This window comes from Hippopotamus amphibius, chromosome 11, assembly GCF_030028045.1.
Source record: "Hippopotamus amphibius kiboko isolate mHipAmp2 chromosome 11, mHipAmp2.hap2, whole genome shotgun sequence".
Taxonomy (NCBI): domain Eukaryota; kingdom Metazoa; phylum Chordata; class Mammalia; order Artiodactyla; family Hippopotamidae; genus Hippopotamus; species Hippopotamus amphibius.
The window spans coordinates 98847326-98870038 of NC_080196.1; the positions used below are offsets into that span (position 1 = coordinate 98847326).

General features: G+C 36.5%; 1 protein-coding gene across 1 annotated transcript in view; it reads left to right on the forward strand.

Moving 5' to 3' along the window:
* Positions 1 to 15987, forward strand: part of MALT1 (MALT1 paracaspase) — a 51061-nt gene extending 35074 nt beyond the window's left edge. Inside the window, exons 10-17 of the mRNA XM_057698549.1 lie at positions 431 to 634; positions 4785 to 4962; positions 6195 to 6269; positions 6602 to 6729; positions 10441 to 10590; positions 12412 to 12569; positions 13716 to 13841; positions 14921 to 15987. Coding sequence (XP_057554532.1) covers positions 431 to 634; positions 4785 to 4962; positions 6195 to 6269; positions 6602 to 6729; positions 10441 to 10590; positions 12412 to 12569; positions 13716 to 13841; positions 14921 to 15361 — 1460 coding nt within the window. The 3' untranslated portion in view covers positions 15362 to 15987. The remainder of the gene's footprint in view (positions 1 to 430; positions 635 to 4784; positions 4963 to 6194; positions 6270 to 6601; positions 6730 to 10440; positions 10591 to 12411; positions 12570 to 13715; positions 13842 to 14920) is intronic.
* Positions 15988 to 22713: the final 6726 nt, after the last annotated feature.

The following is a 22713-nucleotide window of genomic DNA, read 5'->3' on the forward strand; positions in this document are numbered from 1 at the left end:
TCTTCTCTCCTCTTTGGTATTTCCCCTTACCCACTCTGATGGGAATTCTTCCTGTCCCTCTTTTCGGTATTTTTTTTGTTTCTAGCCTCTTCCATTGTCAGCAAAACTGAACCTAATTTGATGGAAACCCAATTCCAAACATTCTTTGCTTAAATTTGCTCTAAAGTCTATATTGAATATTCTTTCCTTCTGTTGTAAATCCGTAATAGTATTACTTTAACATTAGTTACCATTATGCTTCATATACAACTGACATCCTTTGCCTGGTTCTCAAAAGCATCAGTTAATTTCAGTTGTTTGATTCGTCAACCATGAAGTTGAATAATAGTGAAATCTTATTTGTAAAGCATTCCTTTTATTAGGTTTTATTTTAATTTTTATATCCTTTAAATTTCTCCCCCTCCACCCCCTCCCCTTTTTTTTTAAACAGCAAAGGACAAGGTTGCTCTTTTGATAGGAAATATGAACTACTGGGAGCACCCCAAGCTTAAAGCTCCTTTGGTGGATGTGTATGAATTGACCAACTTGTTAAGACAGCTAGATTTCAAAGTGGTTTCACTGTTGGATCTTACTGAATATGAGATGCGTAACGCAGTGGATGAATTTTTACTGCTTTTAGACAAAGGAGTCTATGGTAAGATATTTATCATCTTTGTTTTTATACTTACCCACTGTTCTTTTTGTTGTACAAGTTAGCTTAAGAGTTAAACAGAAAGGCACGGTAGACGGGTTGTTGAAAAGTTTTATTCTTGTAATAAAAGATGGATTTGATCTTCATTCCATCGTTCCATATGATTAATTAGCTTGATGTCTTTACTTTCATGTCTCAAAACACTGTTGTTCTTATTAGAATTCTTACCTATCTTACGTGATTTTGTTTTATTGACTAGAAAAGCTACAGTACAATAAAGTTCAATGACCAAATAGCAAATTGTATATTCGTGTATGTAAAATACTACTGTGTGTGTGAGAGAGAGTGAGTGTGTGTGTGTGTTTGGAGTATAAAAGGTTGCAACCACATGTACATTTCACATTTGTTTCCTTTTTCTAACTGTGGCATAGTATCTTCTGGTCTTTTAATGGGAACTAGAATTTGACAAGGAAATAATGGTGAGTGAGACATGTGAAAACAATCAGTAAGCTAAAGTTCTATCCAGATACAGTTAAAGATGGACCTCCACAAAAATTCTAACAGTAAATTTTTAATGGTTTTTCCTCATTCTTTCACTTAAATATGTTCAGAACACTACATGTATGGTAAAGATTCTTTAAAGAGGGAATGTGCTGTCAGTAGTGAGCAGTGTCTTTGGTAATTTCTTTCTTTCAATGGGCATAGCCGCAAGCATGGGACTGCCAGCTGTCTCACTGTGAGCCATGTCTCAGAGCTGTGCTCGCCACAACGTTCTGTAATAACATACGACTGCCAGGAAAGTGACATTGCCAGGCCTGCTGTCAGGATGCCACCGATAAACAAAGTGTCGATTTGGCTTCTATACATTTCCAGTTATTTTGCTTCAATAATTTCTAAGTTTAGCCTTTTTACTTCTAATTAGACTAAATGATGAGGCAAGTTTGGTAGAATTGCTAAAGGTTCTCAAGGTAGGATTTTTAACGGAAGATCTATACTTTTAAGAAAATTATAAGCTGCTTAATATAATGGGAGGGGAGGAACGCTATGTATGGAATCCAAACACCTATCAGTTATATGATTTTAAGCAAATTACTTAATCTTTTAAAATTTGATTTTCTCACATAAAAAATAGGTCATGTAAAGCTTGTTATATGGGTTAAAATTAGATCATGTTTATGAAGGTGCTTTGAAAACCATGAAAATGCTATGCAAGTGTAAAAAATTAATGTCTTTATTATGATTACTTTTATCAGAGAAACTTAATAATGTAAAATGTCCATGAAAGCCAACATGTGATTTTAAGTGTCAAGAGTGCTGCTGCAGGATTTCCCAGCAGGGTGAGGCTGAAGTATGTGAGAAAGCTAGAGACCAGATGATAACTTGCCTAAGGTTCGAACCTGAGATAACCCTGGAGCCATGGTGAAGATTTGGGTAGATGGAAAGGAGACAGTGGCTTGAGCAGGGTCATAGAGGTTACACATAAGCATATGTTGCTCTGGAAGCAGAAAAGAGACAGAGGGAGTAGAGTCAGATTTTGAATACTTGACAGTGTATAAATTTTACTCTTTTAAAGTATACAATTCAGTGGTTTTTAGTATATGCACAAAGTCGTGTGGTCCCCTAATTTCAGAACATTCTCTTCACCCCCAAAAGAAACCCCATATCCATTGGCGGTCTCTCCTCAGTCCTCCTTACCCCACACTCCTGGCAACAACACATCACTTTCTGTCTCTGGATTTGTCTGTCGAAGACATTTCATATAAGTGGAATCACTCCATATGCGTCCTTTTGAGTCTGGCGTTTTCACTTAGCGCAGTGTATTCAAGGTTCCTCTATGGTATTTTTATGGCTGATTAATGGTCCGTTGTGTGGATGTAGAACATTTTGTTTATCCATTCATCAGAAGATTGGCAGTTAGGCGTTTTCCACCTTTTGGATATTATGAATAGTGCTGCTATGAACATTTGTGTGCATATTCTTGTGTAGACAGTGTTTTCAGTTCTGGATATTTCCCTTGGAGTGGAATTGCTGGGTCATAGAATTCTAAGTTTTGCTGAGGATGTGCCTGACTCCAGAGCACCTGCACTATTGTATATTCCTGCCAGAAATAAATGAGGTTTCCAGTTTCTCTACATCCTTGTCAGCATTTGTTAATGCCTTTTTGGTTATAGCCAGCCTAATAAGTGTGAAGCGGTATCTCATTGTTTTGTTTTGCATTTCCCTAATGGTTACTGATGTTGGACATCTTTTCATGTGCTTATTTGCCATTTGTATGTTCTCTTTGGAAAAATGTTTATTCACATCCTTTGCCCAGTTTAAAATTGGGTTGCCTGTTTACTGTTGAAGAGTTCTTTATATGTTCTGGATACAAAAGTGTCCTTATAGATATATGATTTGTCTTTCCAAATATATATGTCCTTATAGACAAATATTTCCTCCCATTCTGTGGGCTGTCTTTTCACTCACTTGATCTTCATTGCTTAGCGAATTAAGCCCACTCCCTTTGTTGTGATTTTCAGAATGCTGTCTGTGCACTCTTACTTTCACTTACAAGGATAATCTAATTCCTTGCCAGGCTGGTCTCGTTTCTGTTAGCTGTCATTCCAGGCCCAAGCCTTGTTTGTTTCTGTGCGCCCTGCCTATACAGCACCTTGCTTTCTCTCTGCCTTTCCAGACCAAACCCTTTCTCTCAAGATGGCCCGTTATCGCTTCACCTCACAGATATTCCTCTCTGCACTTTATTTCATACAGGGTTGCCCTCATCACATGATATATGGTATTTAATTTAATTAAATACATTTAATTACATGCCGACTTTTCTTTGCTAACAAGAGCATGCCTGAATAAGCTGCAAGACTCCCGGGGCCTGGAACTCTGACTCCATTTCTTCTTCTTGGTCCTCATCGCCTACGTGATAATATTCAGGGCTCACGTGAGGTGGAATAAACCCACCCTGAATAAACAGGTGTATCCATTTTGTCATTTTTTACCCAAAATGATACATATGAAAGAGCCATTTTTCTCACTTAAATAGGAGTTCAACCTGGCAACCTGGATCCTGCCCTCTAGGGCCAAAGGAAGCAAGTTTTCTTTGCCCTTTAAAGCCACATTCCTGTTAGGGGTTGGGGCTGCAGCTACAAAGAAGTAGCTTTTTGTTGTTGTTCCTGCCTAAGTGTCTTTTTGCTATTTACTGAGGAAGCCCATCCGGATATTTTTGTTGTTGCTGTTTGGGGTTTGGTTTGGTTTTTACAATGAAAACAAACTTCTTTTCAAGAAGGTGTTCAGAATTGTTTGGTGCAGTTTTTATAGCACCATTTCCCAGTAAAGAAGAAATGACATCTTTTTTTTTTTTTTTTTTTTGCGGGAGGGGGTGCCTGCACTGCACTGCTTGCGGGATCTTAGCTCCCTGATCTTAACCTGTGCCCCCTGCAGTGGAAGTGCAGAGTCTTAACCACTGGACCACCACCAGGGACATCCCATGACTCATCTATTGAATACTACACTAACCCAAATTTTAGATTATTAATTCAACAGACTGTAGATGGAAACGTTAGTGATATTTATCTCATAATGAAAAGAAATAACAACCCATGAGATGAGATTTCTTTTCTCTGCTTCGAAAAAGCTACATTTATATTTTTATAACCATGACTAATGCTGTAAGGAAATGCTGTGGAATTTCATACACTTAACACTGCCGTGGCTGTTCATCTGAGTTGTTTGTTCCTTCATTCATTAATTACTCACTCTACTCCTGCTGTGCCAGGAACACACAGATAAATGTAAGACTGCCCTGCCCCGAAAAAGCTTCTGGTTTCACAGAGAAGACAAATGAGTCAGCAAAGAAGTCAGCCTTCTTTGTATTTCAACATCATGGGATAAAATTGCATTCCATATTATACCATTGGTTATAAATGTATTCCCTTTATGAATTAAAATACACCTCAGCATCTTGATGTTGGTTGAACATTCCATACTTAAATGAAGGCCATTGCCAAAATAATTTTCAATGCAAATTCAGTTAACACTGAAGTGTGTTTATAGTTGCACATCTCTTAAATAAGCATGCATTAACATCAAGAAAATAAGTCTTTTTTTTTTTTTTAAGAGTGCTACATGTTCAGAGTGCAATTTCTCTTTTTTTGCTTTTCAGGACTATTATATTATGCAGGACATGGTTATGAAAACTTCGGGAACAGCTTTATGGTCCCTGTTGATGCTCCAAATCCATACAGGTCTGAAAACTGCCTGTGTGTGCAGAATATACTGAAATTGATGCAAGAAAAGGAAACCGGACTCAATGTGTTCCTGTTGGACATGTGCAGGAAGAGGTGAGCTGTCCCGTCTTTTTTACCGAAGCTTGTTGGTGTCCGTTAACTATCAACCGTGACAAGTTAAATCTAAGGGCAAACCTATGCACGGTAGGAATCACTTAAGTTTGTGAATTTTAGATTGTAGACTGAAACTGATTAAGAAGAAAACTAGAGGAAAATATATTTTCTCTAAGTGTATTTATTTTAACTTTTTCCTGTCTGCTCTAGAACAAAAGTGAAGTATGAAAGGGCATGGGTATTAACTCATACTAGAAAAGATACAGCTCTTCAGACAGCCTTTAGAATGTCTCTAACAAGCCCTGCAGCTATTCCTCCAGGAATTAGCAGAAATGACATGCATGGAGTGGGGGCCTCTCGTTAGTCCTGGTCTTGCAGACAAGGTTTAACTAAACCAGATGTTTGAAGATCTGGATCCCATCTGTCCGTCATGATGTTACTGAAGAGTGGAACCAGTGATAACTCTACTCAGTCACAATTTTTTGCTTGCTCAGTTTTTACCAATCAAAATCCAGTGCCCTACCGAGCGGAGTAAGCCAGAAAGAGAAAAACAAATACCGTATGCTAACTTATATATATGGAATCTGAAGAAATGGTACTGATGAACCCAGTGACAGGGCAAGAGTGGAGATGCAGATGTAGAGAATGGACTTGAGGACACAGGGTTTGGGTGGGGGGTGGGGGGCGAAGGGGAAGCTGAGATGAAGTGAGAGAGTAGCATAAACATAGATACACTACCAACTGTAAAACAGATAGCTAGTGGGAAATTGCTGTATAACAAAGGGAGATCAACTCGATCGATAATGGGTGATGCTTTAGAGGGCCAGGACAGGGAGAGTGGAAGGGAGTTGTGGGAAGGAGGGGATATGGGGGTATATGTATAAATACAGCTGATTCACTTTGGTGTACCTCAAAAACTGGTGCAAAAGTCTAAAGCAATTATATTCCAATAAAGAGCTTAAAAAAAAAAATCCAATGCCCGAGTTCAAACATAACTCCAGTTTTAAAGCTAACAAGAAAAAAAGGTGTGATTCTCTGCTGTGCCAATAGTTTTAGGAGCCCTGGATTACTTTTGGTAAATATGTAGCTAACAAGATAAAGGAATTTTGAAGCTATGATTTTAAATTATGTGTAATAGAATAGTATCATATTTTTATTATTATTTATGCTCTTTTAAGAATGCTGTTTTAATTTTTCATATTTATATCTGTCCTCTCCTACCTTTTAAATAGAAATGACTATGATGATACCATCCCAATCTTGGATGCACTAAAAGTCACTGCCAATATTGTGTTCGGATATGCCACGTAAGAAACTTTTATGTTTATATTGAGGATTCTTTCATTCTTTCATTGATGACTTCTTTTTGATTGTAGATAAGAAGCCTAGAAATATCTATATCCATCTAGGCATAAATTTGCCTTGATATTCTTGATAGAAAATTTTAAATAATTGACTTCAGCACTTCATAGCTTGGTATCTTCTTTCTACTAAGCACCAAAGCATTTAGTTCTTGCTTAAAGATTAACTCTTTAATTAGTATGCCATGTGAGAGGCAGAGGATTCCAAGAGGCTCATCAGCTTTTGCAGAATCCTCGTGTGGCAGGTGTTTGCTCTTTTAAAAAGTCTTTCTTTTCAGGTGTCAAGGAGCAGAAGCTTTTGAAATACAGCATTCTGGGTTGGCAAATGGAATCTTCATGAAATTTTTAAAAGATAGATTATTAGAAGAAAAGAAAATTACTGTGTTACTGGATGAAGTTGCAGAAGGTAAAATAAAAACTAAAGAGAAATCTACTCAGGGTTCTCTGTTGGGTAATTATTTTATTCCTACTGCTACTGTGTGGGTTTGGAATTAGTATTTCATAAGACAATTTTTTATATAATGTTCACAACACTCCTTTTTCCTTCCTTCCCCATTGGCTTAGCTACATGCATCGGTGCAGCATTACTTGAACTACAAGGCTGACCCCAGACATGGTTGTGAAATAAATGAAGTTTAATCCTCAGAGCTCTTCACCTTGTTTCTATGCTTAGTACCTGATACTGCCCAGTCTGCTTATTTGCAAAAAAAAAAAAATTGTCTAATGAGCATCCTCTTTCAGGATCAGACAGATGAAACTTTACAGAAATTTTGAGGCCCTGTGGGAAAAAGCTAAGTTCTTTTTTTTTTTTCTTCTTCTTTTTTTTCTTGATGAACTTAGCAGTTTTAAAATTCTGCTTTGACAGGATCCTAGAGGTCTAATGCCACATCTTCCATTCCCTTCTGTTCCTTCCTTCCCTGCCTGGCATACTGCTGTGCCCGTGTGGGGGGTGCTGAATAAGCACGTTACAGCAGTAGATTGACCTGTGTTTTTTGAAATACCATTTTATAAGTCATATCAAAAAGAAGGCAGTTCTTCTGCAAACTGGTTCAGTAGCAAATGGAGTTTCATGGATGTTCTAAAGATGGCAGCTTGAGTGTATGGTAACTGTGTGTTTCACGACCCGCTGTTGGTCATATTCATTTATTTTCATGTTTTTGTCAGTGTAGATGCCTTAGCTGGATCACTTGACTACTTTGCCCTTTAATGTAGACAGTCAGAGCTTTGGCCCTCCTTCAACCAAAGAAGTTCTGCTTTTATCTGTTTTACATATTGTGTGGGCTTCTATTTAAGTTCTCATTTGAAGACAAAGTTCTGGTGCTTAAAAAAAAAGTAAAGCCTTTGGAGTATGTCAGTTATTTTCAAAGTGAGATCTGTGAAGGTACTTCAGAGACTCTAAAATGTTTCATTCTAATTTTAGTCTTAAAAAGCACCAGTTCATCCACATATGATGTATACTTTGTTATGGCAATGAATGGCATCCCAGTATATGCTGTGAGTTTATATTTGAACTTCTGGATTACATCTTTACTTATATTTTATTATATATTTGGAATTTGGATCTTCTGGATCATTTTTTCTGAATACTTTTAAGTATTCAAAGATCATAGGCCAAACAGTTGAGGGAGAAAAACCACCTTTCCAGATTCAATTGTGTGCCGGTAAAACAAAATATGCAATAAACTGGTTGCTGTTGTAAACAGCTGTTATAAGTTCTAGCTGTCAATCTGTGACCCAGGATTTTGATTTTTGTACGCCAGACAGCATTATTGTTAACTTGCTTGAAATTGCAAAATAAATTCTTCCCTGTCTAGTTCTGGCAGTATGGCAATACCATCTTGCTATATAAAACTCCAAGACCTGCTAGAAAAAAATATTTAATTAGTGATTTAATTTTTAATGATATAAGTCTCTTGGAACATTCTTCTGACAGTTTTTATTGTGAAATAGATGTTCCACATGAATCTCAGACCTTGACAGTTCCCTCTATCTCTTTCCTTGCCCCGCCCTCCTACATAGTAACCATCATTCTAAATCTTGTTTATCATTCCCTTGATTTGCTTCTTACATAGTTTTAATTGAGTTTACATATGTCTGCAGAAAGTATATATATTTTCATGTTAGTTGTTTTTAACTCTATCAAAAGATGCTGTGTTTGGGGGACTTGAATTTTTTCAGTGTTATATTGCTAAGGGCAGTCCATGTTGTTGCATGACTACAGTTCACTCATGTTGACTGTATTATAATATGCTACTCTGCAGACATACTGCAGTTTTTTTCAGCTGCTCTCCTGTTGGGCATTTGAGTTACATCCCAGTTTTTACTTTCATGAACAGTGCTGTTGTAACAATCTCTTACATGTCTCCTGGAGTATGTATGCAAGAGTTCCTTTGGGATATAAATCTAGTATTTGGAATTACTGGATCGTGGGGTATGTCAGTATTGAATTTTACGAAATAATGCCAGACCGTTTTGCAAAGTGGTTGCACCCGTCTACACTTACCCCTCTTCCCCATAATATACAAGAGATGGTGTAAATCTGCACTCTCTCCATCACGTCATATGTCAGACTTTTTTATTTTTTGCCAGATGTGTTAAATACTATCTCATTGTGGTCTTGATTTGGGTTTTCCTGATCATTAGTGATATTGAACACGTTTCTACTGGTAATATGTACATCCTCTTATGTGAAAGTCTGTTCGTGTCCTTGGTCTGTTTTTCTATTGTGGTGTTTTTGCTTTTCTTACTGATTTAGAGGAATTCTGATATGTTCTTGATGTTGTACTAGCTAGAACCTCTGAGACATCCTTGAGTAAAAGTCGTAGTGATAGACATTCTTGCCTCATTTCTGATTTTTAAAGGGAATGCTTCTAATGTTTTCACGTTTAGAATCAATGAATTTTTTAAAATCCAACATGATAATCTTTTTCTTTAAACTAGAAAATTTAGTTCAACTACATTTACTGTAGGCTTTTTGTGCCTGTTTTAACCATTTAATTTTTTATTTGGCTCATTCTTTTTTCATCTTTTTTAAAAAATTGATTTCTGTATCTTCTCTCCTATAACTTTCATTTTAGTATATGCTCACAGCCCTTAAGCTCCCCCCCAACCCCCAATATGTTGCTGTAACTTAGACTTAATTCTCAATTGTTTGATATATTCCTCCCTCCCATTCTGTGTGTGTGTGTGTGTGTATGTGTGTGTGTGTGTGTGTATAAAATCACTCTCTCTGTCTCTCTCTCTGACCTTACTATTGGTGAAAGACAAACATTTGGAATCTTTCTGAACAAAAGGGATTAAGTCAGAGTTTTATGTCTGTTTTCCCCAGATAAGTAACTACTTTCCCAAGACTAGATATTATTAATTTGTTTTTATCAATAATATATACAGAAATAGGGTACATTTATTGTAATGTATTCATACAAAAGAATATATGGTTTTATAAATTTAAATTGAGATTTGTCAGTATTCATAAGTCTCTAAATCATATTGAATGAAAACAGTATATTACAAGAGCATGTGTATAACATTTTTGTTAAGTACAAAACCTAAAACGTTGGCACATACCACTCACCAGTATCTACATCAGTGAAAATTAAAATATACATAAGAATATACACAGTACTTTGGTTACTTTGAGTTGGGGGAAGACAGTCATGGTGCTTTAACATATCGGTAGTTTTAACACATTATTTCCTTTTCAAAAAATAAATCTGCGGTAAAGACAGCATAATATTTTAACTTTCTCACAGCTGTGTCATCGTTTGTTTATTAACGGAATGTATTTCTCAAAAGAGTATGGGCATAAAATTATGACTGCCCTTACAGCAAAGAACAGATCTTTGTGAATTTCAAGGCTTAGAATATTAGGGATTCATTAATAGAATTATAGACGATAAAAGCTAGAAAGGGGCCTTTAGAAGTGAGCTGGTCCAGAATGTTTACATGTTTGCTCACTGCCATATCCCTAGCACTTGGAACCATGCCTGGAACACAGTAGGTGCTTGGTAAATATCTGTTGAGTAAGTCATATTGAGGATATAACCTTATTTTTAGGAGAGTTCTTGGCCTAAATGAAACGATGTGGTCTTAAAAATAATATTCACTTATCTTTTAGATATGGGTAAATGTCACCTTACCAAAGGCAAGCAAGCTCTAGAGATTCGAAGTAGCTTATCTGAAAAGAGAGCACTTACTGACCCAATACAGGGAACAGCACATTCTGCAGAATCTCTGGTGCGGAATCTCCAGTGGGCCAAGGCACATGGTACAGTAAAGTCTATTTTTTATGAGCTCTGTGTTTATATAAAATCAAAAAGTGTTTTTCCTTCTTAATATACAACTTTCCTCCGAATTTTGTAAGGAAAATATTTTAACCTAGTGAGTAAATGCAAGACTAAACAAAGGTTTCAGTTATAGATATTATAATGATTTATTTGATGTTGGAAATATTATTTAACCCATTATTTTCACCTTTGGTAAAATTTAAATGATCATTTTTAAATTCTTCTATCTTTAAAACAATTTTCAGTTTGTCTAATATACAGTCGCTTAGGCTCTCCTGTGTTGTGAGCTGTTGAAGTGTGCCATTTCAAAAACCAAACAGGCCCCTACTTGATAAACATGTTATCTGTAAAATGGGGGCGAGAAGTAGTGCGATAGGGCTGTTGATGTTGAATGAGATCACATGTACAGACACAGAAATGATGGTCAGCAAATACTGAAGGCCTGTGCATATTACTGAGCATAACTGAGCACTGTCTTCTCGACACTTGAATCCATGGGTTGGTGAACAAGAGAAAAAAGTGAGGCAGAAATCATCCGCAACTTAATTCCCTTTGGTAATTCTATGTGATTTAGTGAAAAAGTTTAAATTATGGGCTGAAATAATGGTTTGTTGAATTTTCTATGAATCCCAGATATCTATGCTGTGGATACATTATTAAGTGATAACTGAAAATTCATTGTATTTGTTGAACTGCCATATAATATCTTTCTTTTCATAACAGTCTGTTCTCCAACATATATTTTTGGTAAATTAACATATTGAAGCACATTAAAATGCAAAATGCCATAAGTATATTATCTTGGCATTCCAGATAATTGGATAAGTAGTTAAAATTCTTTTTCTTTAAAAAAGATGCAAAACAACTGCAAAATCACAGTTAAGAGCAACAGTAAACAAAACCTTTCATAAAATGAAATTAAAAGCTCAGATAGAAAGTATTTATAACAAATTTGATAAGTAGATAGTTATAATAAGGAGCTCATGCAAAATGGTACAACAAAAAAACATTAAGACCTCCTCTAATAATCAGAGGATGCAAATTCAACAATACACATAGTTGAGAATATACTAATAATTAAGAAACAAATATAGTAAATGACAAACTTAAACAGTAATTAGAGAAAGGAATTAGTTAAAATGGTGATGGTGTATTTCTTTTCCTTTTTCAATCCCATCAGATAGGCTAAACATTTTGAAAATAAACATTAATCTTGTTTTGGAAATGTGGTGAGACTAGTATAATTATATTCTCCATAGATGGAAAACTGTCACATTTGTGAGAAACCAGACAGTTATGTCCAACAGTCCTACAGCATTAAGTTTATATCAGAAATATTGACTATGGTAGAAAAAATAAAACTGAGATATTATAGATATTCAAGAGTAACTATTAAAGAATTGTTAAAGCATAATGTCACTGAACAGTTTATTAAAAACTATTTTCATGAAGAGTAAGGCAACAGTGAAAATATATCTACAGTTGTATGATTTTGATTACCACTATAAAAATTATGTATGCAGAGGGACAAGAACTGTAAGAAAATAGAAAATAAAAGATATTTGCTTGACCAGCAGAATATTGGGCTTTTTTTTTCTCTCTCTTTTTTTTTTTTAAGAGAGTTTATATGTGTGCGTGTCTTTAAACAATGTTAGTTACATAACATTTTTAAGCAACAGAAATAGCTCTAATTGTATTTTGCCCCATAAAGAATATTTGTTTGCTACTTAAATACTTAATATCAGAAAACTTACCAAGCATTCTTTAAATATTTATAAACTGTTCTTACTGTTCTTTTTCAGAACTTCCGGAAAGTATGTGTCTTAAATTTCAGTGTGGTGTTCAGATTCAATTAGGATTTGCAGCTGAGTTTTCTAACGTCATGATAATCTATACAAGTATAGTCCACAAACCACCTGATATAGTAATGTGTGATGCCTATGTTACCGATTTTCCGCTTGTGAGTCTTTTTTTCCTCTATTTAAAATAGTGATATATCCTCACTAATGACTACATTTTTGAAAAGTTGATGATAAATGTAAAGGAAATATGTATATATATCTATTACACTCATAAAAATATTTGCATTTCAATAACAGTAGTGATAATATTTAAAAACTAATTCCCCAAATACCTTAAATATGTTAAATTTAGGAATGTCTGAAGTTCACCCAGGAAAGAAGGCTTTAATTTCCCTTACCCTAAATAGAATATCAAATATGAAGGAATAAAATGTGCTATACATATGTACAGAATAATTTACTTTTTAAAAACATTTCCAAAAAAGTTATTAACAACAGTGTAAGCTGTATTTCTTAAGCTATTGTAGTCTATTGGAAGAATAGAAACCTAGTTCTTTCCAAAAGATTTAGATATATTTACTTCGTATTGGCCTAAAGAAGCCACTAAACAACATCCCTCTTTCCGATATAGTTGTAGTAAATTGAGATGTAAGCACAGAGTAAGGCAGACAATCCAGAACATCTCCTTTGCTTCTGATAAAGGCTTCATGGAGGACATTGCTTATTGTGACCCCCAGCATTGGACAGGTCTGTCTACCAGTCCCAGCAGCTCTGGACCAGGACAGGCCCCCAGGCGCTGGGCAGGCGGAGCCTGAGGGCAGCTCTAGAGTCACAGAGCAGATCCTCCTCCCTTGGCAGCAGTTGCCTCTTAAGAGAAGGAAAAAAGAGAAAAGCTGCCTTTGGCATGTCCATTTATTCCTCTTAAATATACAAATCACATAAATCCCCCTGCACCTTCCCAAGAGTGATGAATAAAAGGAGAGAATCCAGGAGTCAAACACTGATGGGGCTTGGACTTAGACGAAAACTTGGGGACGCTTAGAAGTGTCTGTAGGAATAGTTTGAAAGCTTTTTAGGCATAGTTCAGAGCTAACTTCTTAAGGGTATCAGTGAGGAATTTAGAATTCCTTTCTGATTGTTACAATTCTAGAATATTATTTTCATCGATTCTCTAGCCCTTGGTAAGGGATTACCTATTCTGACCACTATTCGTCAGAGAGCATTACCTATTAAGATGTTTTATGGTCATAGATGATGTTGTGACCTTTACTGATTTCATGAATATCGTTTACTGATTTTCACAGGACCTAGATATTGATCCCAAAGATGCAAATAAAGGGACGCCTGAAGAAACTGGCAGCTATTTAGTATCAAAGGATCTTCCCAAGCACTGCCTCTATACTAGGCTCAGCTCACTGCAAAAATTAAAGGTTATTACTTTTCCTGTTTGTAACTACTAAGAGAAAACTTTATGAAAGTGAAAATGCATTTTTGCCTGTGAACCTTGTATTGGCCTATAAATGTGCTACTTCTGTGCGTATTAAGTTAAAGTAGAGAGAACGGCTATATAGCAAGTCTCAGTGACCTTTTGCATGTCGTATTCTGTCCCCGATAATGGCCTGAGGGTTTGTGTGTGAGAATGCATGTAATTACCCTCCATGTTGTTAAAAGGTAGAGACTAAGAGCATAGTCTACTTGTAAATATCTTAGCATTTTCAAATAAGCATTTCCTAGTTCTGTGACTTTCTACGAAACGTAACAAATTAGAACTGGAATTCATTTTGATCTTTTTTCATTTCTCACTGACCTTACAAATCAGAAACTACATGGTACATGGTCTGTAAGGTTGAGCTTTCTAGTAGAACCATATTCTTGCCAAACTTGAGTTTTTATTTATAGCTGCATGACCATGGAAGGCATTAGCCAAAACTTGGGGAATGAAGTGAGCACTATTGAGAGTCATATGAGGACAACAGTCATAAACCTGCTGTCGCCCTGTTTGTGGCTAATCTGCTTACGCTCTCCTTGTATCTTTGAACTTCAGTCTATTATCTAATTCGGGTATACTTCTCCACCTGTGATTGTGGATGATTATTCCATAGTATTTTAAAACCAGCTAAACTGTTGACCTAGATGTAAAGCCAATTATTGTTTCATTACAAGATCATTCCCCATCTCCAGTAATAGGGAAAGATAGTTTCCTAAGCCCCGCTGCTTGGAAAATATCTTTTCACTGTTCATCAAGAATACGATACCAGATCTCTGTGATTTTGACTATACTAATACAAAATACTGAATGAGGGGAAAGGAAGCTAATTCTAGCTGGCCTTTCTTAGTATAGAGGAGGTGTAAAGGATACCTTGATGGTCTGGAACCTGGGAAAGAGGAGTGAGACTGGGTTTTTTCGTTGTTTGGTTTTGTCTGTATGTGTGTGTGTGAATGATATTCTAAGACTGATATACTTTCAGGGTTGATAAAAATGACAAATATTTTTTCTTTTCCTTTTCAGGAACATCTAGTCTTCACAGTATGTTTATCATATCAGTACTCAGGATTGGAAGATACTGTAGAGGAAAAGCAGGAAGTGAATGTCGGAAAACCTCTCATTGCTAAACTAGACATTCATCGAGGCTCAGGAAGGAAGACTTGCTTCCAAACTTGTGTTATGTGTAATGGCCCATACCAGAGCTCAACAGCCACCTCCGCCGGAGCTGGCCATTATCGTTCATCTCAAGACTCATTCTGTGGTGTTTACCATTCACATCTTAGCAACTCAAGTAATGTCATGCCATCAGATAGTTGTCGTTGCAGCCGGACTGCAGATGCATTTATTTCAAGTCATCATACCCACCATTATTCATGTCAACTCGGCAGAAGCAATGTGCCAGTAGAGACAACTGATGAAATACCATTCAGTTTCTCTGATGGGCTCAGAATTTCTGAAAAGTGACCTTTTTGTTTTTGAAAGTTATCATAATTAATAGATGTCTCATCCAACAGTACGTACATAAAGTGAGGTATTGGGGAAAAGCAAATATATATACATGTAGAGAATTACTAACAGCTCTTTAATGGAAAACTCAGAACTCTGAGATGTTGGAATTGTATTATTTAACTACAGACTTCCTCTTCTAGGATTTCGTGAATTGGTTGATTTGTTATGTAAGTATGAAGTATGGATGTGTATATGTTTATGTGTATATAACAAAAATGTTTTCATTTTGACTACTCTGAAGTAAGAACAGTGGGAATGGCATTACTGTAGAATAAGTCGTTGTATTTTTAGAACCAGAAAAAGAACCTTGCCAATTATCAGACTTAACGTAATTTTATCAGTGGGAGAAACAGTTTGAGGCATCGTGTTTAAGTTAGAGCTGAAACCTCCAGGTTTCTATTCCAGTGTTTATTCCACTACAACCTGCCTTTCTGACAGTTCTGTTTTGTAGATAGATTTAGAGATATGTAAATATGGATATCTGTATATAATCTAGAAATGTATGAACTTTAGTTGTGATTATAGGACTTTGCTGGAAATGCCAGTTAAGAGATTTGTATATAAATCTTATGTAGAACAGGCTGAAATGTCTCATTCATAAGGTCATGAAAGCACATAAGAAGTGACAAAATGTTTGTCTATGTTAAACCCTAGACAGCAGGATAATTTTGCTACTGAGTAAATCGTGATAGCTGTTTTATCTGAATCTTACAAACATTGGACACATCTTCCTTGATAACATGTATTTTCCCATTGATTTTACTGGCCTTAGGAGATAATCAACTTTGGTTCTACCTAAAAGCAAGGTTAAAAAGCAGCTGGCAATAAGAAAAAGGTTGAATTAGTAATTTATAACATCCCACAAAGAAAATCCCAGGCCCAGATGGCTTCACTGCTCTATTCTACGAGATATTTTTTAAAGTAGTAGCACTAATCCTTTGCAAACTTTTTCCAAAAATAGAGGAGAGAACACTTCCCAACTCATCTTTTGAGGCCAGTATTACCCTAATATAAAACCAAAGACATCACAAGAAAACTACAGAGCAATATCTATTATGACTATAAACACGAAAAATCATCAACAAAATACCAGCAAACTAAATCTAGCAACATGTGAAAAGGGTTATACACCATGACCAAGTGCGATTTATCCCAGGAATGCCAGGCTGGTTTAACATAATGTGTAAATTATCTCATTATTCACAATAGTTATATTCTATAATGTCACTATGAATACTGAATTAGTGAATACAGAGCCATTGCTCCTAGGGGAAATGTGTGTTTTGCATGTATACATATCTCAGACTATAACCTTAAATCCTAAAAACAATTTATCCTTGTAGGTTCTGTTTATTTTATAACAGACAAAATGAGGTTCAGAAGTATTAAGTGACTTGCCTAAGGCCACTCAACTAATGAGCCAGAGTTGGGATTCAGACACATCCAACTGGCCCCAGAGCCAGAGCTTCTTGCACTACACTGCCTTTCCCCCTGCCTTCTCCATCTGGTCATCTCTGCAGGAGAGCTGAAATAGGAAGGCAAAGCATTGCCTCATTTGACCTCAGTTGAGAACATGCCCCTAAGGGAACTCAATTTTTTTCAGCAGCTGCACATGTCCATGAATGGTCATAAAAGTGCTGCAACTATTGATTTTGGGGTTATAAATTTTAAATAATTGGCTAATTCACAAATACAGAATCATGAATAATTAAGATCATGTTCATAAAGATCAACATTACCACATTGTCTTAATATATGCAGGAAAAGTATTTAATAAAATTCAGCACCCTTTCATGATAAACATAAACTAGGAATAAAAGAGAACTTCCTCAAGATGATAAAGAGCATCTACAAAAATACCCACACCTACTTAAACGTCATACTTCATGGCAACAGACTGAATACTGACTGCTTTCCCCCTAAGATGAGAAATAAGACAAGGATATTCATTCTCACCACTTCTTACATTGTACTTGAGGTACTAGCCAGGGCAATTAGGCAAGAAAAAGAAAAGGCAACCATATTGGGAAAGAAGTAAGACTATATATATTCAGAGATGACATGATCTTGTATATAGAAAATTGTAAGAATTCATTTTAAAACTAATGAATTCAACAGGCTGCAGGATAGATAACAAAGATCAACATACAAAAATCAGTTTTATTTCTATACTAGCAATGGATATTCTAAAACTGAGATTTTTTTTTACTCCTGTTTATAATAGCATTAGATGAATAAACCTATAAAACATTGTTGAAATTAAAGAAATTAAAGAAGATGTAAATAAATGGAAAGACATCTTTGTTCATGGATTAGAAGACAATATTGTTTAGATGGCAGTGCTCCCCAAACTGGTCTACAGATTCAGTGTAATTCCCATCAAAATTCCAGCTGGCTTTTTTGCAGACATTGATAAGCTGATGAAAAAATTCATACAGAAATGGAACCCACAATATCCAAAACAATCTGGAAAGAAAACTAAGTGGGAAGATTCACACTTAACCGATTTTAAAACTTATTACAAAGTTATAGTAATCAAAACAGGACAGATATATGCAAAGGAATATATCAATAAAATACGAGTCCAGAAATAAACCCATACATTTTATGATCAATTGATATTTGGTAAGAGTGCCAATGCCATTCAATGAGGAAGAATAGTCTTTTCAACAAATGGTCCAAGGACAACTGGATAGCCACATGCTGAAGGACCCCTTCCTTATACACAAATTTTAACTCAAAATTGATCATACACCTAAATATAAGAGCTAAAACTATAAAACTCTTACAAGAAAACACAGAAGTAAATCTTTGTGACCTTGGACTAACCAACAGCTTCTTAGATACAGCACCAAAAGTACAAATGAGGGGAAAAAATAAATTGGACAATCAAAATGAACTTTTGTGCTTTAAAGGACACCATCAAGAAAGTGAAAAGACAATTCACAGAATGAGAGAAAATTTTTGAAAATAATACCTGGTGAGGGATTTGTATCCAGAATATATAAAGAACTCATAATTCATAATGAATCTTTTATATGCTAGTGCTCAATCATAGTTACTGGAGCAGTAACAAAGGGACTGTCCAATGGACTTTCTGTGATGGAAACATTCTGTATCTTCACTCTCTAATGTGACACCTTCTAGTCCCATGTGGTCATTGAGGAATTGCAGTACAGCTAGTGTGAGGAACTGATTTTTTTTATTTTAATTTTGGTTTTAATTTAAATAGCTACATAAAACTAGTGGCTTCCATATGCAACTGTGCAGCTGTAGCGTATGGGGCTAGAAATTAGGGTAAAGGGACTTTTTGCCTTTCACTTTATATTCTTCTGTATATTTGAATTTTTTTTAAACTAAGCATGTATTTATAATTTTAAAACATTTAAAAAATAAAGAATGGTGCATTTTTTTTGTCTTTTCCATCAGCCATGCTTTTATTTTACTTGAATCTCTCACACCAATTGCTTTGTAATATTAACATAGGATATTTTAAAACATCAATGGAATTTAAAGAAAGTAACCTATCCATACCAATGACAATGTGAGGAAGAGATTAGCACAGTAAAGGCTTACTAAATCCAAAGCTAATACCTGATTCTGGAGAAGGGGTATTTTCTGGAAAGTAACTTCAAAAATTATAAAGTAGCAGTGAGTTACAATGTTTTCTAAAAAAAGAAAAAAAAAACCCTCAAACCTCATTACATGGGATCATTTGAATAGAAAACATTAAAGTGTTGTTCACCTGGGGATTTCCCTGGTGGTGCAGGGGTCAAGAATCCTCCTGCCAATGCAGGGGACACGGGTTCGATCCCTGGTCTGGGAAGACCCCACGTGGCCGAGCAGCAACTAAGCCCATGCGCCACAGCTACTGAGCCTGCACTCTAGAACCCGCGAGCCACAACTACTGAGCCCATGTGCTGCAACTACTGAAGTCCACGCACCTAAAGCCCATGCTCCACAACAAGAGAAGCCACTGCAACGAGAAGCCCGCTCACTGTGAGGAAGAGTAGCCCCCACTCACCACAACTAGAGAAAGCCCATGCAGCAATGAAGACCCAACACAGCCATAAAAAAATAAAGTATGCAGAGAGACAGACCCCTTTAAAAAATAAAAATAAAAAATAAAGTGTTCATCTAGAGGTGAACAGGTAAATAAATAGAGAGGCATAGCCTTTAAAGAATACTGAAAAGGGGCATTTAGACCTTTTGTTGCACATGAAGCAACAATGAAGTGGTCTCGGTAATCAATTTTTTCCACTTGTCAAACTCAAGAAATTCAATCATGTAGTCATAGTTCAGATAACTGATATACTGACTCCTAGATCTGCACAAGTTCAGTGTCAGGATGAGATCTGATTTTTTTTTTTTAAGGCTCAATAAGTTTTAAGTTGTTTCCTGTTATTTGAACATTCCTCTGGTATTTGTACATTATTGCTTTCAACTACCAACTGTTGCCAAAAACTCAGAATTTACACATTACTTTCACATATTTCAACCTGTTTTTCTAGTTTAACATTGTGAATTTTATCCAGGCCCAACCAAAATATATTTTCAATACTTGCCCTTGAATTATATGACGAATCTCTTGTATTGATAAGCTGCTAAGGAAAATACACCCAGAACATAATGTTTGTATAAATGTAATCTTTTTTCCTGTTTTGACAACATTAAAAATATTTCAGCTTCAGACATAAAGTCTGGCTTTACTAAAGCGGAGAAGTCTGAGTCCACTCCAAGTGGTGTGACAAAGTGTGTCATCTTGTCTATGCTTTTTCTATTTCCTTATCTGTAAAATAGGGACAATGATATAATATCAGAGGGCTTATAATACTTTATAGGGTTGGCAATACTCAAGAAAATAATTCCTATAAAGTGCCAGCCTTTTGAAAAGGGTCATCATTTTCCAAATCTGGCATTCTCAAAATCATACCAGTCCCCACACAGGGTGTTGTTATTTGTTAAGGTACCTCCTACGATGCACTTTCGTAGTATTAGCAATGCATATTGGCTTCTAAAGTAAGCCACAGTTGAATTTTGTTCACTCCAAATTCACTTTTCGAAAAGTATGGAAATTGAACGTCCCCAGTCGTTAATGTTACATAAAGTACTTTATACCTACACACAAAAACAATCGATTAGCAGTGTTTCTCTCTAATTGGTGGGATTGTCTCTGTTTACCTGTATTTTCCAGTTTTTATACAGGGAGAAACTACAGCTTTAAAATATATGGAGAAGGCTTCCTAGGTGGCACAGTGCTTAAGAATCTGCCTGTCAGTGCAGGGGACACGGGTTCGAACCCTGCTCCAGGAAGATGCCACATGCCGCGGAGCAACTAAGCCCTTGTGCCACAACTATTGAGCCTGCACTTTAGAACCCATGAGCCACAACTATTGAGTCCATGTGCTGTAACTACTGAAGCCTATGCACATAGAGCCTGTGCTCCGCAACAAGAGAAGCCACGGCAATGAGGAGCCCATGCACCACAATGAAGAGTAGCCCCCACTCACCACGACTAAAGAAAGCCCGTGCACAGCAAAAAAGACCCAACACAGCCAATAAAATAAAGAAATTTATAAAGTAAAGTGATTATTGACCAAAAAAATAAATAAATAAATAAATAATATATATATGTTATTTAATGTAAATATTCTGTGTCAATAAATTTGTTTCTGAACACTAAATTTTTCTTAAGTTTAAAAATACAAAGGGGCTCATGTATTTTTTTAATGTCATGAGTAATTCATACATCAGTGCTTTTAAATTTTAAAATTGAGATGCTTCCAAACTTAGAGAAAAGCTGCAAAACTAATACAAAGAATTCCCATATTCCTGTCACCCTGATTCTCTAAATAGTAACATGTTCCAGTATTGTATCATCTTGTCTCATAAATGTATGTACGCTCATATAGATACATATACGTAGGACATTTTTTCCTGAGCTGTTCAGAAGTAACCCTTTAGCCCCTAAGTCAATAAATACTTCGGTGTGTATTGCCTAAAAACAAGAACATTTTACGTAACCACAGTACAACTGTCAAGATGATACTTAGGATTCCAGAACCCCCCTCTGCTGTGGCCTGAACACCAGGAAACCCAGGGCTTATCTTGTTTGTCTCCCTTCCCTCAGGGATCGCAGTCCTGTGCTCCTTGTCCAATATCTAAAAACTATTGTTTCATGTATCTTGTCTGGTATTCTGGTTGTTTAAGATGAGACAGCACCTCCAGGCCTTATGATTCCATCATGGCTAAGTGAACACCGGCAAGTAATTTGTAAAACTAATCACATATTCAAAAATACTTTTGGATGAATTTGCATATATTGCAAGAAACTATTAACCAAACCAGGGTTCACTGCTCAAAGCACAGCAAGTCAACCCTGAAACACCAAGGTCTACAGCAGAGAAAGCGTTTATTCATGAGGCAACCAAGCCAGGAGATGGGAGAACTAATCTCAAATCTGCCACCTGAAAGGCAAGGGGTTTGCGGTGTTAATGGGATAAAACCGAGGCATGGGGAGTGTGGGGAAAGGTGACTGGAGGCAAGAAAAAGGTGAGGTAGCTGTCATTCTGCACAGGTGCAACTAAGCTACAGTCTTCTTCACAGGATGCGTGTTGAGAAAATGGTGGCACCAGCACGATCAGAGGGTAGAGTGCTTGGCTTTCTGATGTCAAGAGGTCCCCAAGAGGACATCTGCACATGCCCAGTGGAGGATCAGTGGCCCTAACCAGTCTTAACCAGCTCAAGAGAGTACAGTTCTAGGAGGACACAGTTACCCAGCCGGCAGTAACAGCTACCCGATTAGATTCAGAGACAGCGTCTTCAGCAGGAGAAACAGAGCTCCCTGGACAATGAGGTCCATGAGAGGACAGGGTTAGCCTTACTCATCGTGGTGCAAGGCACAGAGTGGGTCCTCAAAAGGGGTGGACGTCCAACGAGTCTGCTCTTGGTCCCGTGTCCCTTTGCTGACAGAGGCAGGGAGGGTTTGTCCCTTCAGAGTCCGGTTCTCATCTAATTCTCTGTCGAGACATTGACCTTCTACCTGATAACCTGCCTGAGGGTCCTGTGCTTTGGTTAATATGTGCTTTCCACTAAACAAACTCTTCTTTGCCGCTAATGACTTAGTGCTGTGTTGGCCTCAGTCTTCTTTAGATCTAAATGAAAGCCATCTGTCTTTTGAGTAGAAAGAAGCGTCTCTTGTTTTAACCATGAAAAAATGAGGTTTCAAATATATACCCCCCAGAAGATATTAGCATAGTTGTACAGTGGGCACCAGGCACTGAAGCTGGGGGGTGTTTAGTGGATCA